Consider the following 17333-nt stretch of genomic DNA (forward strand, 5'->3'; position numbering starts at 1 on the left):
GAACCCTGTCCACTCCCTGCTGATGTTAACACTTGTTGCAGAAGCTAACACGTATTGTATCTTCTAGGTGAAACAGTATCAGAAAGGGATCAAAATCACAAACTTTCAGGTTCAAGATTTCACTTTGCTATCAGTTTCCCTTTCTCTGCCAACACTGTGTGTCTCTTTTCACCTCTGGCAGACTCTAATGACTCTCATGCATATCTAATGTGAGCCTCACTTTTCTGGTGAGCCACCTTCCTCAAGGTCCATTCAGTTCTGGTTAGATCACTTAAGTTCATTACAGTGCAGGGCAAATTATTCACCCTGGAATTCTATAAGCAGCAAATTATCATATATAAAATGATTCATATAATAAAGCAACAGCAGAGTGTCCTACCTGGAAGGTCACAGCCCAGTATCTCCACCCTCATCCCGATCCCAGCCGGAGACCACCTCTCTGGGTACAGCCTGACGTACTGGGCCACAGTCTCCTCGAAGTGACGCAGCTCCGGGGTGTCGTAGTGCGTGTTCCCCTCAAAAATCTGCGCAAAGTACACAAACATGAAACTGCAGCGGTTGCTGAACTGGCGCGATACACAAACAAACAGAGCGTAATTTCTCCCACATGTCCTCCTACTCCTCCCCTCACCCACCTTGGGCAGGCTGGTCTTGGTGTCCATGATGAAATTCCACTCTTTTCCGTTCAGGCTGTGCGCCACTTTGTACTTCCTGACAAAAGCCCGGTTATCGGTGGTTGCCCCGCTTCCGGCCTCTCCTCCCCTTGCTCCTTGGGTGATCACACCACGCACCGTCTTAGGCACACCTAGGTCCACCTGGAGGGATTAGAACAACACATGATGATGGTTGAATTGCTGCTCTGCCTCTTCTTTAAGCTCAGCATGAAGCCAGAATGTACAGGTGCTACTTGCTGCATATATTTACATGAGAATTTCACTGTGAAAGTAACAATTACCCTGAGCAATTTGCTTGCCTGTATTACGTATATATAGCACCAAACCTGACCCTAGGAGACATAGTATGAGATGCACTACAGGTGCCAGCAAATGTATTTATTTATTTACTCATTTTTATCACCATTAGCTATAAAGTACACATCTACAGTTTGCTTTCTGGGGTCAACTCAGGCTAATCTGCTGCAAGTCTGTACTAATATATACTATTAGCCCTTACTATGTGGAAGTGAATGTTAAGAGTGATTCATTCATATTAAAATATCTAAAAAATACTCTTTAAGGCATTAATGCCAGCTGGAAATGTGCAATAATAAAATGTTCTCGTACTTGTAGCCACTCTTCTCCAGCCAGCGGCTGCGCAGGGGCGGGAAACCAGCCGGAGCGACTGGCCACCAGACGGGCGGTCCCAGGATTCCACACCATGTCCCTGCTGGAGGAGGCCGAGATCTGTGCGTCGGGCAGCAGGCCTGACAGCAGGCCCTGCAGGTCTGAACACGGAGCATCTGGAGCGGAAAGGAGAGAGGGCAGAAATTACTTTAACCTTCACCTTGCTGGGTGGTGGGGGCTGATGGAGAAGTTTCGGTGATGACCTAACATGCACACTCACGCTGTTACACATATTCCCACCTGGGAGCTGTTAAGCTTCACCGCAGGATTGCACTACTGGCCACTAAGCATTAAGAGTTTAGACTGGAACGAATGGGAGAGTGTGAGGTTGGACTAGTGAGGGAGGGAGGGAGGAGAGATGTGTAGCGCAGCATGTCTGCTTTATGTTCAATATGCAATTAGACTGCCATTAGTGATATAAAAGCATATGTTAAGTCTACTGCTGAATGGGCACACTTCACTGCTTCATGCACTTCACATCTTCCACAAATATTTAAGTGTCTATGTAGCTCACTGTATTGTGGCTTTATATTCTTTACAATAGCTTGTCTGTTCACTAGGCTGCACACATTTCATGTACATTCACTGACTGCAGGAAAGTTCCACGCTCACGCAAAGGCACTTGGGATTGAAACTCATTCAGATACGGATGGGAGAGTGGCGTTGAAAGTAACTTGCGGAGAAAGTATGTGAGAAGGAGAAATGAGGATTAAGGGGATAAGAAAGGTATAATAAGAGGAGCTGGGAGGCAGAGAAGTAGAGAGCGGAAAGAGTGTGGAGAGAGAAAAAAAAAGCAAGGGTAGGAGAGTCAGAGCCGAAAACGGCGGCTCGGGGAGACTGGAAGGAGGAGAGTGAGAGATGAGACTCCCACAGAGACAAGTGGCGGGGGGGGGGAGGATGGAGGGAGGAGGAGTGAGAGACCAGGGGTGGGAGGTAGAGAGGAAGACAGAGGAAGTGAGAAAGGGCAGGAGGAAGGGAGATGTGGAGATGTTAGTTGTGCTGACGGTTTAAGAGAACACAGATCAAAGTTTCATGCTGTTATGTCACTGCAAAAGCAGGAGATGTAAATAATGAATAAAAGGCACAGGAAGTGCATATGTGTGTGTGTGCGTGTGTGTGCGTGCCGGTGGGTGGTGTCTGTGTACATTTCAAAGGGTGTGCCTGCTTTTGAGGTCATCAGCTATATTTAGAAAGTGTGTGTGGCTGTACCTGTACTGTAACAGCTAATAGTTATTTCAATAGCAGCTGTTGAGGCTGAGGCGAATCACAGTTTCTGATGTAAGAGCGAACGGGGAGCCATGAATGATTGATCGGTACTTATTTCTCGATATAGAGGAGTGCGCTGAGCAAAGAGGACACATCAAAAAAGTATCTAGAACCATTGGGGGGGGGGGGGGCGCCGTTGGGGGAGTTAGAGATGGAGAGCGAGCGCGTAGGAAGAAGCGGGGAGAGCATCAAGAGAAGGAAATGACACTGGTGGTGCCTCTGGAAGAAAGAATAGAGTAAAAGTTTCCTTTAATTAGCCTGAGGCTTGTCATGTTTAAAAGATAGTGAGGGAGAGGTTGGGACAAAGCCTAAATACACATGTATGTGTGAGTGAGTATGTGCCAATGTGTTGTGTTCCCTTTAATGGTTTAGGAAGTTATTTTGTGCTGATGTTCAAAGCAAATTATATTTAGGTTTCAAAAACAAAAGGAGACAATAGAAAAGGCAGACCTCTGACCACAGTGTTGTCGGTTTAAATCCGTAAATCACAAAAGTGGTTCAAGGACAAGAAACTGAGCCTGAGAGTGCAGCAGAAAACTGCTGTTGTCTCTGTTTGAGTTGGCTTTTCTGAGGAAAAGGTTAGACGAATCTAACCTCGTGACACACACACGCTGATGTGCACACCTGTAATCTGGCATCCGTAGAGCTCGAAGCGCAGGGCGATGCCGTTCCTCCAGGTCTGCGGTCGGATGCGAACGAACCGGGCCAAGACCGGCTGCGGGACCCGGTTCAGGACCACCTCGGCCGGGTCTGTGTTGGCGTGGAAAATCTGTGGAAAAACAAATAGAAGGCAAAAGGTTGGTTACTGTCAGAAGCAGATGTACTGTATGTGCCTGTATGCCTGAGTGCTTATCTCTGTTTCTCACACACACACACACACACACACACACACACACACTGTCTCTTGCTTTACACCCACCCACAGTGCATGGTTTCGCTTGGCTACACACACACACACACACACACAGTGGCAGGCCGGACAAAGCAGAGACAACCCAAACACGGATCCAATGTCACCATCCCAGCTGTCGATGTGTTTTGGGGTCAAAGGTTCGGGCGCTGGGAGGCTGGGAAAGCCCGGCGATGGATGAGGGTTTCTCCCCCTCTCCTCCTCCTCCTCTGTACACATACACATTACTGCTCACTCATCCACCAACTTCCATCCACCTCTATGCTGGTGGTCATAGGAAGATGTGGGAGACGTGACCTGACACGGCCTTCAGACGCAGGATGTCTGTCCAGGTGGGCAGGATGTGAGTGAAACTCGCTTCCTGAGGCGTCCAACATTCACTTCTTCTTGGACACTCCCTTCCTTGCTCTTAAGCGACAGGCCGGAGCAGCAGGGGTCAGAGGGCAAATGTAACCAGGATGGACCGGTTTCTTTTTGTTGTTAAACAGAGAAGTCACCCACGAGGACACTCAATGACAGACATGAGTCCCTTCTTTCTTTTTGTGGCAGAAAAGTTTTCCCCAAACTCCCAGTTTGTAATTATGAATAACTTCCCTCTTCCTCTCTGTCCGTCTTCACCACATCCTTCTGGATCTCTTCAACTCAACACCTCCATTTTCCACCTCAAACCTCTTCCTTACAGTTGATATCTCTCCACACCTCCTCTCTCACCCTCATATGCCTTTCTTCCTCTTGTTGGTGGCTACTAACTGAAACCACAGACACAAAAGACACAGGAAACCACAGAACCCACCCACCCACCACACCCACCCACACCACACACACCACACACACATCCTACATACTCAGATAAGCAGAGGAAGTGTCTTTTAACCGACTGAGTGACTGTTAAGTGTCATTCACTCTCTCTCTCTGTCTGTGGTTGACCGGGCCGGCTGATAGGAGAGCCACTGTCGGCCGGCAGATATCAGCCAAACCACAGTGACTAACATCACAGCTGCTGTGCAATGGAAAGATGGAAAGACAACAGCTACAAGCAGCTGAATTAAAGATTAAAGGCATCATTTCTAAAAAAAAAAAAAGAAACAAGGTCCCTACATGATTTTTCTTTTACTGTAATCCAAGCACAGGATGATCAAACCTAAGCACGCAGCCATCGCCTAAAAATTTGATTCCCTCTTCTTTTGATAATGTTGTTTTTCATTATAAGTGATAAACCGCCTGGTATCAGTCAGAGTATGAAAATATTTCTCTGCCACATTGGGCGCAAAGTGACCCATTTGTAAAATTCCCTGTCTGGCACACGCCTCTCATAATGATACGATATTCCAGAAATTCCATAACCAGCGGGAATATGAGTGATATGATTTCAAAATCCGACTCGAGGGGTTTTATTTGATTTTGGGCATGGCCTGATTTAATCAAGTGGAGCCGACACTGGTAATACAAAGCAGCATGAGTGTTTGAACAGATAAGCGGGGGCTATCTGCACTGTATCTGCCGCTGGATTGAGGATAGACAGCCGTCATGTTTACCTAAGAGGCCAAACAGTGGATGCGGGCTCTTATGGGGGTTATGTAAACACCCACGCATGCTCACACAAAGACGAGCCTCGCGCACAAGCACGGTACTGTACGGTGCAGTACAACAGAGCTGTCTTTACTACTCCAAGATATTCTGTCTGTGAAACAAAGGGCAGCAGGGAGGGGGGAGACAGAGAGGAGGGGAAAAACAAAAAACGACTGCGGGGAGGATGAGACCTCCAAAAGAATAGTTAAAATCACATGAAGGGAGGGGTGAGAGAGGGAAAAGGTTGAATGGAGGGCAGTGGATATAACTTAATGAGGGATATGAACAGGGGAATGTGGAAGAGGAGGCAGGGAGTGGTAGGGAGAAGGAAGGAAAGAACAACGAAGACATTCATCTCTGACACAGGAAATACTCCATCCAAGCATTTATGTCTTTATGAGGCAAAATCCGATGGAATTTCCTCAATTTTGAAATAATTTGCTATCACTAGTTAAAGTTCACTGCACGCACATTCAGAATATGCCTTGCAAACGCAATAATCTTAGGGGGTATTGTGTCAACTGTTACCAAAAGTTTTAACTTTGTTTTGTCTTAAGTTGTAAACGAAAATATTGTCAAGTGAAAATGATGTAAACATGGCATAATCAGACCGATAAACAGTTTAGTTCCAAAAGTGGAAAGTTTGGAAATGTCGGTAAAATATTCATCTATTACAACTTCCCAGAAATGTTTCCAATTCCAATGTATAAAATGCCCGACATGACTAAAAAGCCATTAGCTGGTGCATTATAATCCTGCCAGCTGCTTCTCTTTGTTGTCATCTTTGGATAAAAGCAGGGAATATGGGCAAGATTACTGACACAAAAAGAACAATTTGTTCAATAAGAATCAGCTCTCGAGAGGCACTTTTCATTTTTCTTTCTTGGACATGAGAGAAGGAAGAGAGACTAAGACAATGAGAAGCTGTCAGTCAGCTCTCGGCATCTTCTGCCCCCTTCACTTCCTCCCGTCTATTGTCAGGCTACCTGAGAGGTCACTCATTTGACCCCTGAGCCATTACTTCCAAGGTTAAAGGTCAATGGCCTTAGGAAGCAGATGGTTGGTCATTGACCAACTTGTTGATAACGTGGTTACTTTTTGACTAGCCAGGAATGTCCGCTGGGTCACCGCTTGAATTGTAGTCGATAAAATGTGTGTATGAATGTGTGTGTGATGGACGAGGAGGGGCGAAGCTACCAGCCTGCTGTCTGGGCCACCTCTGTAATCTGCCTGACGACTGGTATGTTTTTGGTGAGCTGAATAATTAACGTTGTCATGTTGTGTCTCCTGGCGTGGGGAGTCATGAAAATATAACGAAGCCCCCGCTCACAGTCTAACTCCCCCCCCCCCACGTACACACACACACACACACACACATAGCAGCATGCGACGGTCAGACTCGTTTGTGTGGACATTGGCGGGACGCAGGCACCATGGGTATTTAACTATTGATGACCTCTCCGGAGAACGAGGTCACTGTGAAAGGCGTGTGTGTTATTGTCAACACCCTCTCTAAAGATCTAAACCTCAGCAAATAGAGTAAAAAAAAAAGAAGCCAGTGTGCATCCTAAATTTCACTGGGTCTTGTTGGAGTGAAGAACATTTGTTCTCTGGAAAACGAGGCATGTATAAATGTATACATTGCAGCCTGATTCATTTACCATCTCTCTCTCTCTGTTCTGTGTTTTTGGCACGTCTCCTTCCTCTGCCAGTGTTTTCCTTCAAGCTGATGGCACCACGGGGAGAAGTGGTGAGCTCTGTGCAAGACATTATTCATTTCCCGTACGTTTTTGTGTTGTTCCCTCGATCCCAGTCTCCTTCTCTGTCCATTACACTCCTCATCCTCCTCTTCTTGCTCTAGTTATTCCCTCTGTCTCTCTCTATCTCTCTTTCTAGCCATTACCACCCCCCTCCCCATCTTTGCTCCAGACGTCCTCCACTCCTCCACCCACCCACCCCTACTCCTTCTCGGTTCTCGGTATGAAGATGTTGACAGTAGGAACTGGTTCCAGCTGGCCACTCTCCACTACTGGCTCTAAGAGGGGGCTAGCGGCATGTGCGTATGTGCGTGCGTGTGTGTGTGCATGCTAAGGTTGAAGCAGCGATCCTTAGAAACTGTCACACCACCTTATGTTGAAGTCTTCCACTTCGTACCAGTGTTAACAGCCATGTCTGATTCCGTTTGTGTGCATGTGTGTGCGACTCCATATCTGTGGGTGCATATGCAGCTTTATGTCATGAGGAATGAGTAAGTGAAAAACTAAGCTTTTGTGTGAGTGTGACCCAGGTTATTTTGTGTGTGTGTTGATGAGATTTAGCATAGCCTCACGCTGCTTGGTTAGCACTGGGGCTGGTGGGATTTTCCTCACAGACGGATGACAGTGTGTGTCTTTAATATTAATTTGTTTGGGTGTATGTGTGTCTATGTTTGGCAAAAAAAAAAAAAAAAATCATTGTGTGTTTGTATCTATGTGCGAGTGTGTGAGCATGTGTGTGTGAGATATGCAATTCCTAAGTGTGCTAGCGTCTCATCAAGTAATGAGGTGCATATGTGAGTAGTGTGATTTAGAATTAACAAGTCACATGGGCGTCAAACAGAAAATGTGTTGGCATGCAGAAAATGAGTTGAAAAAATCACACACACACACACACACACACACACATGCACAAAGCCTGTTTGCTGGTGTGACTGAGGTGATTGCAATCTGCAGTGCTGGTGTTTTTCTCTTCACACAGCACTTTCATTCCTTTATAACAGCAAAAAAAGAGATATTTCCCACAATGCTTCTCTTTTTTCAGTCCCCCCCCCCCCCCCCTCTCTCTCTTCCTGCCTGCATCTCTTTCCGTCAAATAATCTTTATTGGCATTAAATCCTTCGGTCTTTGTTAACACAGCAAATAAGGACACAAATCTTGACAATGAATGGCAACGTGCTCTCTCCCAATAACAAACACCGTGAGGTAAGAACTGCCAAGCCGATCCCTTTATTCATGGGTGATTCATATCTGATGCACAGACACAGTCATAGCTCAACCTTCCACAAACACAGCGACACACGCTCCTTCAAAGCCACATTAGCTTCAAACTCACTGCTAAATGACAATTAGAAAAACCAAATCCCAGTCATTACAGGACCCCCTGACGAGAATTGAGCTTCAACCACTTAAGGGCTCTTCGGGGGGCTTAGGGCGGGCTAACTGGGAGTTTGTACGACATGACTGGTGGATTAACAGTCACGGAAGATTCAACGGCGGTCCACGGGGGACCAGAGGAGAACCTGGCTGACGAGAGGAGAGTGAAGAGAAGGGTAAAAAAAATCAGGCCCGGGCTGGGATAACGGCTCCAAACTGTGCTCCGGCTGGCGATTTGTCAAAAGCGTTACTCCCTCAATCCGATCCATCCATCACTGTATGTGGTCGGCAAAAATACAAAGAGAAAGTTTTATCCAACGTAATCTGAGATGCCTCGCCTTTATATTATACATCAAAGAGCGTGAATGCACAATAAATCCTTGTGGATTTGAAACATAATTTGAGAGCCCTATCACGCACAGAGTCAGTGTTGTAACTGACATCTTTTCTTTATCATCATCAAAAACACATGGTATCCTTAATCATATCTACATTTCATGTAGATAGTGTAATGTCCCATTAGTAAAAGTCTTTATTTCCTGTTTTCAGCTTGATTTTGAGGAATATTCACAGGCTTTGCTTGGCTTACATTAACACTCAGTTAAATGTAGACTTGGAAACAGTGTTAAAGTCCTGTATATCTTCTACTGCAACAATCACCAACCTTTTTTTCGTTTGAATCCATAATTTAACACAAATCTGCTACCTTTTATTGATCTTTCATCTTCCTGCCGGACTTTGTGTACATATTCTGCAAGCTGAAAACATATCTCTTCCAAATGCACATTGATGCATCTGTCTGAGTCTGAAAGTGTCTGAACATTTTTTTGCTCAGACAGATTAGTGGACTCAGATTACATGGTACAGACAGACAGGCACACATCATATACATATGCGAACACACGCACAGATCTCCAGACGGAGAGATCAGCCAGAGGTTATTTAAAGGCAGGGTCTGCTGATTTTGCGTGTGTGTGTGTGTGTGGATGGTGTGGGGGACTGTTTAAGGGGTGGAGGGAGTTCTAATAAATTGCACAGATGTTGACTTTTTGAGACAAATCCACGTTTCGCTCAATAATCTCCACGTCAAATACCCCCCGCTGGCCCCACCCAAACCAATCACTAGCACACACAGAAGGGGAGTCCCAAGCCATGTGGGTAAGTGTGTGGATTAACTGGTTCCACACACACCCCCACCCTTGCCACTCTCTATTTTTCTGCTTGAAATCCACAGTGACCTTAACACAGAGTATGAAGGACAAAGTTCAAATCCCCTGGAGAAGGGCTTACTGTAGGTCACACTGTGACAACAACAACAACCTGCGCTGTATATACAATCATACACGAGCCTGTGCTCCCCCTACCTTACTCACAAACAAACAAGTATGGACGCAATCGGGCTCATGTGAAGCTCTAAACACCACCAATGTTGCTATGAACCTCTTTAACACAAACCTGCTCCGTCCACACCTGGTGTGACTCCAAGGGTTTTGCAACCACAGGTGTGTGTTTATGTGTGTATGCACTGGTGAGAGAGATGATGAATAGCAAGCCCAGATAAGGGCACATAGAGGACTCCATTGTTCTTGTTTGTCAGGTTTCCCCTCCTCTCTCTGTCTCTATCTCTTCCTCCCTCCTGTTCCCACTCTCTCTACCTCATGACTGGGGTCATGACTCAGGTTCATAAACAGTCCTGGTAGGGGAAAGACTCCTCCAGGAATGTTGCATCCACTGATATGGCTCTTACACACAACGGACCCTGTTGTTGTTGGAGAACGCGTCATTCTGGTTGTATAAAGGTTAAAGAAAGTGCACTACAAATTCAAATTGTGACTATTTAATCTCTTTGACTCAATGAGACCATAATAATATAATAAATAATAATTAACAGCCGTTCATTCCAGCCATCATTGCATTTACAAGGCAGACTGAATGCTACAGTGACTCACTATCACAGAGTGATATTACAAGAGTGGATGGGCCACAGTTAACTGATTAACATGCTAACTTAAGTAGAAGTGACTGAAGTAGAAGTTTGATGCTGAACTCGTTTCTTCTAGACTGGTGAGTAAACAGCTGTAATTGCTAATGTTGTAGTGATGGAAAAAACATATATATATATATACCACCTTTAATGCACATGAGTAGGTTTAACCTCCAACTTACAGAGGCTAGTTATGTCATTTCCTGGCTTGTTTTAATGCACATGAATGTGTATGCATATAAAATCCTACCTTGTGGTTCTTGCCATGGCGGTAAACCATCCAGTCCTCTCCGTTGGTGCTGACCTCCAGCTTGAAGGTGGTGACGTAGTAGGACTTCTGAGTCTCCTTAGAAACGGCCCCTTGTGTGGCAATGCCTGTCAAAACCTTCAGGAACTGGAGGTCAACCTGGAGGAAAAAAAAGAGATGATTTAAAACTTGATTAGATTAAAAGAATAGAGTAGAGTAACAGAACACAAGTGTAGATTGCTGTAGGGATTTATGGGGCTCGGGGTTGATGTAGATACCAGAGAGAGACCAGCTGCTGTGAATATCTGTCACACAGACAGCAGGGGAGGGACACCGACTGTGGCCTACTGCTGAGGAAGCCTGGGTGATGTTTACGTGTGTGCGTCTGCTCATTGTCGTGTGTGTGAGGGGAGGAAAGCTGGAGGCAAAGATCAATGGCGCAGTGTTCGGATGCATTCCTGAAGAGCACCTTCATCAATCACGGGCTTCTCGCCACTCTCCTCTGTGTGTGTGCGTCTATGTAATGCATTCATACGCGCGTGTTTGAGACAGGAAAGATTGAGAGCACAGAATCACTTCCTTATCATCAGTTCACAGTTCCTCCATTTCCTATATGTGCGTGTGTGTGTGTCCTGCTGTATGTCCTCACTATATAGATGCTGTTGCCCAGTGCATCTTCTCTTTGAGACATTTATTGCCCTCAGCAAATGAAAGTGATTCATATTTCTCTTTGTGTGGCCTTTATGGCCACTTCACAACTATTTGCTGAAATGAGCTTTATATTTCAATTGCATATTTTCTATTGCTGTCTCACGACTGTATTTGAGGTCATAGATGCTTTTTATCACTAATCTGAACACCTGGGTTTGAGAAAATTTTTTTTTTTTAAACAGGAAATCCAGGTGGAAACATGTGATATCTAAGGAATTTAACACAAAAATACAGTTATGGTCTTGCAGATAAATACCTGTATATACTCCTTGTTGCTGTCCTCTGACGGAGTCCAGGCGTTGTCATCGTTGTTTAGGCGGGCCTGGCGAGGCAGCCAGCGGCTGTCGTAGAAGGTCGTGGAGGCCGAGATCTGATCGTCGCTAATCTTCCCTGACTCCATACCCAGAGCCATGCTGCAGTGGAACGCTGTTGGGAGGAGGGAGAGTTTTAAATGTGTGTTTGTTGATGTGGCTTTACAGTCGAGATGGATAATGAGCTGTAAGAAAGGAGGAAAAGAGGAAGGAAATTATAGTTGAATAGAATGGATGACGCAAGATGCAAGAACTTTTTTCAAAGAGACAGAGATGGAAGATCTAAGCCGGATAATATCGAGCTTGAAGAAAAAGACGAAACGTAAATCCAGACAGAGAAAGGGCAGAGGGAGGCAGAAAGCAGCCCAACAGGTGAGCCTAGGTAAATTGAGGTGAAGTTAATTTATATTCTAAAAGAAAATAGTATGAGTCTGCTTCTGAGAAATCACGCTCTCTTAAGAGAGAGCAAAATAGGCTGAGAGGGGTGAGAGAGAACTTCGAGATTGAAATAGCATTAAAGTAGGCAGAGCTGAAAAGATCGAGAGGGTAAGAGGAGTGAAAGATGAAGAAAGAAAGATGAGTGTCAGCAGAGATGACGGAGAAGAGAACTGTTGAAAGGGAGAAAATAGAGATGGGAATAAAAACAGGTAAACAAACCGACACAGAGAGCATTTTTGAGGGTACAAACACACACACACAAGCTCCAAAAAGTTATCTCGCACTCACAGTCGGTGACTTCTTTGTGCGTCATGTTGTAGCGGGCAGAGAAGCCGTCTTTGGCCACAGCCATGTCGGTGTGGAAGGAGAGGGACAGCAGGCCGGATGACGACTGGATCTCTGGTGGAATCTTTGTCCCGCAGTATCGGCCAATCAGAGGAGACACTGCAGGCACACACAGACAAATTGAATTGATGGAAGCACACTTTTTTTTGGTCACATCTTTGTATATTTAAGTCATTTTCAGGGTGATATTGTATTTAGATTTTTAAATACTTGATTTGAAATACACAGGAAGGGGTTTGTGCTTTTATTTTGAAAAACAGAGTAGTATCTGGTTGCATTTGCTGCTTTTGCTACATGATGCTACTTGTAACAAGCACAGTGAAATATTTCATCTAGCAGCATCTTGCAACAGCAAAAACCACTGTTCTTTTCCAATCAAAATACAAAAGGAATCTAACACTGCAGAGACAGGTTTCCAGTGGCCACGCTGCTTCAGTAAGTGTTGTCTAATGAGTCGCAGCATGAACCCCCCCTCCCCAAGTCTCTCTTCCTCCCATCATTCCTCTTCCTCCCTTTTCTCTCCTGTCCATCCCTCCATCTGCCATGTGTGTCTCAGCCAGGGCCCAGCAGGGGGATTGGAATCCCTGCCTTAATGCAAGCTGCACTGAGATCAGCTGCAGACACACACATACACACACACACACACATGCACCGGCGAGGATTACAATAGTCTCAAGAGTAGCTCCCTTGCCAGACACCGAATTCTTCACCCCTTCCCGTCTTGTCTCCCATCCCTCTTTCATGCCCGAGGACTCGGCTCACTGGAACTGGGTTACACTTTAATTTCCTCCTAATTCACAACTTTGAATGGTATAAATTGTTTTCAGCTATCAAAGCTCCCAAATTCAAGGCTATAATTGGAATTTTATATCCACTTGGATCCCTTTTTAGCAACTGAAAATAGAATAATTAGAGCAAATCCTCAGTTCTCTGCTGCACATTCTAAAAAAAAAAAAAGGGAGGGGGGGGGGGGGTCTGGGGAGGGAGAGGTGGGAAGTGAACCACTCACCACTACTAATGCGGTTTTCAACAGCCCCACAGCAGCTAACACTACCCTATGGTGGTCACTATCAAAACCCTCGATAACAGCTTCAAATGTTTTTTCCCCACCGCTTCCTGATCTCAGCCGATAGGCCACTTTCCTGACACTCTGCACCTCCTATTGGTTACAAACAGATGCTCATCGTGGCCGTCACTCTCACTCACCCCAGGGGGAGGAAGGAAGCGCTAGGTGATAAGGAGGGAGGACAGGGAGGATAGGAAAGGGGTGATGAAGGGGGTTATTATGGAGAAGGAAAAGGGGCATGGGAAAGGGCTGCTCCTTAGGGGGGGCCGAGGCACTTTCAGCTCCCTGTGTAATCATGTTTCCTCTATGTAATGTAAAGGAATGTAAGGCAACACTGCTTACATCAAAGAGAGCGATGGCTGCTCAGGAAATTGAAGACTGGTATGCAAATTTCTGTGTGGGAATGTGTGAGTCAGAGTGAGCTCTGAATGTGGATATGAATGTGTGTGTGTGTGAACCCAGAAACATTGATTTTCCAATCCTGCGTGTGCCCTCGCACCTTAATAAGTGAGTGTACCAGTGTGTCACTCGTGTGCGTATGTGTGTATGTCCTCACCTTGCGGCAGCCCATCCCACACGTCCAGCCAGTCGTACTTGCAGTCGCCCTCTCCCACCAGCAGGGGGTCGTTCTCCAGGTCAAAGGTCAGGAACGTGAGGGTGATGTCCATGCGGGGCGGGGCGATGATCATGTAGGAGCACTCCAGGTTGTGAGGGTATTTATCAGGGAACCCCGGGGACTCGATCATGCCCGAGGGGCTGGTGAAATTGCGGAAGCAGAATTCCGACCCTGAGCGGATACAAGGATAAGAGGATATTTAGGAATAGGAATAAGCAATCGGTCATATTAGGAGAAGATACAGGCGTAAGCGATCGATCACGCGGGGATATCTCATCTGACTTGCAGAGGGTGTTTCAGAGAGTCGTTTGTCACTGACAGTGAGCTGGAATCTACAGTAGCTGCGGTGGTGAGACACACAAACACACATGGTTTATGATTACCGATGGAGGAGAAAATACACAGTGAGCAAATGCTCAAGTAGGCGTGTCTAACGCTGCATTGTGCTACATGAGCAGGCTAATGGCTCTTTTTGTCAGTCGGGTTCCAGCCCACCAATTGGCTCTGCCACCATTTTTGATCAGTAATATCATCTTGAATGGTTTTACTGTGCCCCTAAAAGACACTATCCTCATATTTATGATGTTACATGATATGACATATTCAATGATGCACACTTATGCGAGGCTAGAGAGAGGAGTAGGCTGACCCCTGCTCTGCTGCATACATTTAAAATAAATATTCACTCTCTTCCACTCTTTTTCTTTTTTGCTCTCTCTCTCTTACACACACACACTCACACACCCCACAAATGTCGAGTAATGGTTCTAAGTGGGCCCTCTGCGGTGGCTCCTCATTAGCCATGCAGATTTATGCGCCCTGGGCGGCTCACCTTGAGCGGCGGCAGCTGTGCGGCTCAGATCATCTACCCATCAGCCACTGCTCCTTGGGGCCCCCACTGGGGAGCCTGAGTCACGGCCGAGTGTTTATGGACCGGCACATCAATGAGGGTGCCGGCGGACCGGCACACCACACACGCAAAACTGAAGGGGGACTTTACACGAATGTCACACACACACTTTGAGTCTCATTCACAATCCCTGGCTATTTTCTCACTCTTCATTCTCCTTCCCCTCAAACATTTCTGTCTTTATATATTAGACTATAAACAGTCCTGTCTGTTAAGTTGTATGTCATTCTGCATCTCTATCTATTTTTATACTTGCCAGAAGGGCAAATATCTTGGTGTGATAATATTGCTAAGAGACTGCAGAATTTTTATTAGATCTTTGTTTAACTGCATATGTCAGAAATGCCTGAGGTAGTGGCCTTTCTAATGGCACTTATTTATACATGCACTTGCATTGGACATTGTTATTTCTGACCTCTCTGCAGTTGAAATTACTTGCACAAGGCAGACTGATTGTAAATACATTTCATATATTTTCCTCTGCCAAGACACCCGTAACTGGCGAGCATATGACTAGCATAAGGAAAAAGAATCTGTTCTTGGAGTATTTTCCCATCACTGAGTGTGCTGGAAAGCAGATAGGGAGGTCAGGTTGAAGAGGCTCAGGGGAAAAAGCTTCTGGTGGATTTCAAACCTGGGAAAATGGGGGGGGTTTGCATGTGGCAGAGCTGCACTGTCTCAGAGAACTGCCAGGCTGCGTTTGATAAGCAGATACATATTCATAAAAGCAGCGTTTGGGAGCACAGACATGTTAACAGCGCGCTCCTTCTGCAGCATTCCTCCGAGGCACCAGTCCTTATTATCAGACAGCCCTGTAAAAGCGGAGGGGTCGACTGGCTGCTCTGGCCCTCCCTTGTCTACACTTGGCTAATGGCAGAGAACTGACCCCAATCAGCACAGAGAGGGGGAAAAAACTCAAGAGATATAAACTGTCTGTGTCTCTCATTTTGTTTTTCCTCCTCACTAGCAGCTTCCCTTTATCTGTTTTTCCCTGCTTTTCCTCTTGCATTACCATAAAATTTTCTCTTCTTCAATCACCCTGTTTTTTATATATTTACAAAGTGAATACACAGTTTGTATCTGTCTGTCTGTCAATCTATTTTGCATACGAGTGCGTACATATGTCGTGCTGAACATGTTGACACAAATGTACCAGTCTTCCCCTACATGTCAAAAGCGGCACTGAACCTCTTTTGTCGCCTCCCACACGCGCTGCAACATCAAAAACACCAGTGGATCATCTGCCTTCATGCTAGGAGCCTGGCTGCCTACACAAACACAAACACACACACACACAAACACAGAACTAGGCATGTTGAAATATGGCAGTAATTTACATCAAGCAGCCCGCGATATCTCCCCATCCCCTCAACTACTGACCTCACCTCTCTGTGTTAAGTGTGTTTTTGTGAGTGTGCGTGACAACAGTTGCTGTGTATGAGTAAGCAGCATAAATTGGAGTGAACATGAATGCTATGAATCCATTTAAGTGATAACATGCATGTGATTGTAATGTAGGAATGAAACAGTAAACTATGCAGTATGCATGAGGCGTATGCCGTGTGAGTGTGTGTCAGTGCATTTGTGTATGCCTTTTATTAACCTTTTCATGTGTATCTTTTGCTGCTGGCACCCGCGTCTCTCTGTATGATGTGTATGTGTGTGTGCGCCCACGTCTGAAGGTGTGTGTGACAGCTTCCCAGTATGTGTGAGACCCAGTAACACACTGGCCTTGTTTCTTACTGGGTCACAGTGCAGCAGTCTGGAGCCCTGCTGCCGAAAACTTCAATCTGAGCACAGCTTTGACTCCATCGCCTCTAAACACACCACTCTGTGTTTTAGACTGTGTGTTTTACACTCAGTGTGCACGAGCTAGCCGCTTCACACGCTCTGTGCTGCTGCCACGTGCCAACACTGTGTGTGCATGCATGTGTTCAGACATTTGCGCGCGCGCTTTTCTGCGTATGCATGAGTACCTTTTCTTTTCGTTAGCGCTCATTAGTTCACAGTATATGAACATGCCAAAAACAAGTCCCCCTCACTGCCTCCCTCCATCACCCCCTCAGCCCATGTCTTGGCCCCCGGTTGGTGCCTGCATCACACCATGAGCTGCCATTTGGCAAGAGATGTCTGCTGGCAAAGGGGGGAGGTCATAGTGTTGCTGTGTGTGTGTGATTGTGACGCAGAGCGGGGGGGGGCGAGAGGGTGAGTTGCTGGGTAGAAACCACTCGACTCTTGCACATGAGTGCCTGATGTAGTAGCAGCTTCACATGTTGTGTCGGGGCAATCCCCCTTCCCTCCACCTTCTCACCCCCCACCTCTCCTCTCCTCTCATCCCTCCCCTCATTCCCTCTCTTCTCAGCAGCGACGTGCAGAATCTGTGTTCATTCACTCTTTTCAACTCTCTCGTCTCGTCTGGCGCCGTCCCCCCCCCCACCCGTCCTCAGCACGCAACCAGGCGCGCTGAGGGCTCACCTCTGCGTTCA

The 17333-nt window shown here is 46.1% G+C and overlaps 1 protein-coding gene across 2 annotated transcripts in view; it reads right to left on the minus strand.

The window, feature by feature from the left end:
• nrp2a (neuropilin 2a) overlaps positions 1-17333 on the minus strand; it is a 59901-nt gene that overhangs the window by 19534 nt on the left and 23034 nt on the right. For both annotated transcript variants that reach the window (XM_018660971.2, XM_018660972.2), the window contains exons 4-11: positions 13878-14108; positions 12199-12354; positions 11418-11587; positions 10454-10609; positions 3234-3378; positions 1284-1459; positions 636-815; positions 380-524 (exon numbers count right to left, since the gene is read on the minus strand). In XM_018660971.2, the coding sequence (XP_018516487.1) occupies positions 380-524; positions 636-815; positions 1284-1459; positions 3234-3378; positions 10454-10609; positions 11418-11587; positions 12199-12354; positions 13878-14108 (1359 nt within the window). The remainder of the gene's footprint in view (positions 1-379; positions 525-635; positions 816-1283; positions 1460-3233; positions 3379-10453; positions 10610-11417; positions 11588-12198; positions 12355-13877; positions 14109-17333) is intronic.

The sequence above is a fragment of the Lates calcarifer genome, linkage group LG7_2 (genome assembly GCF_001640805.2).
Source record: "Lates calcarifer isolate ASB-BC8 linkage group LG7_2, TLL_Latcal_v3, whole genome shotgun sequence".
NCBI lineage: Eukaryota > Metazoa > Chordata > Actinopteri > Centropomidae > Lates > Lates calcarifer.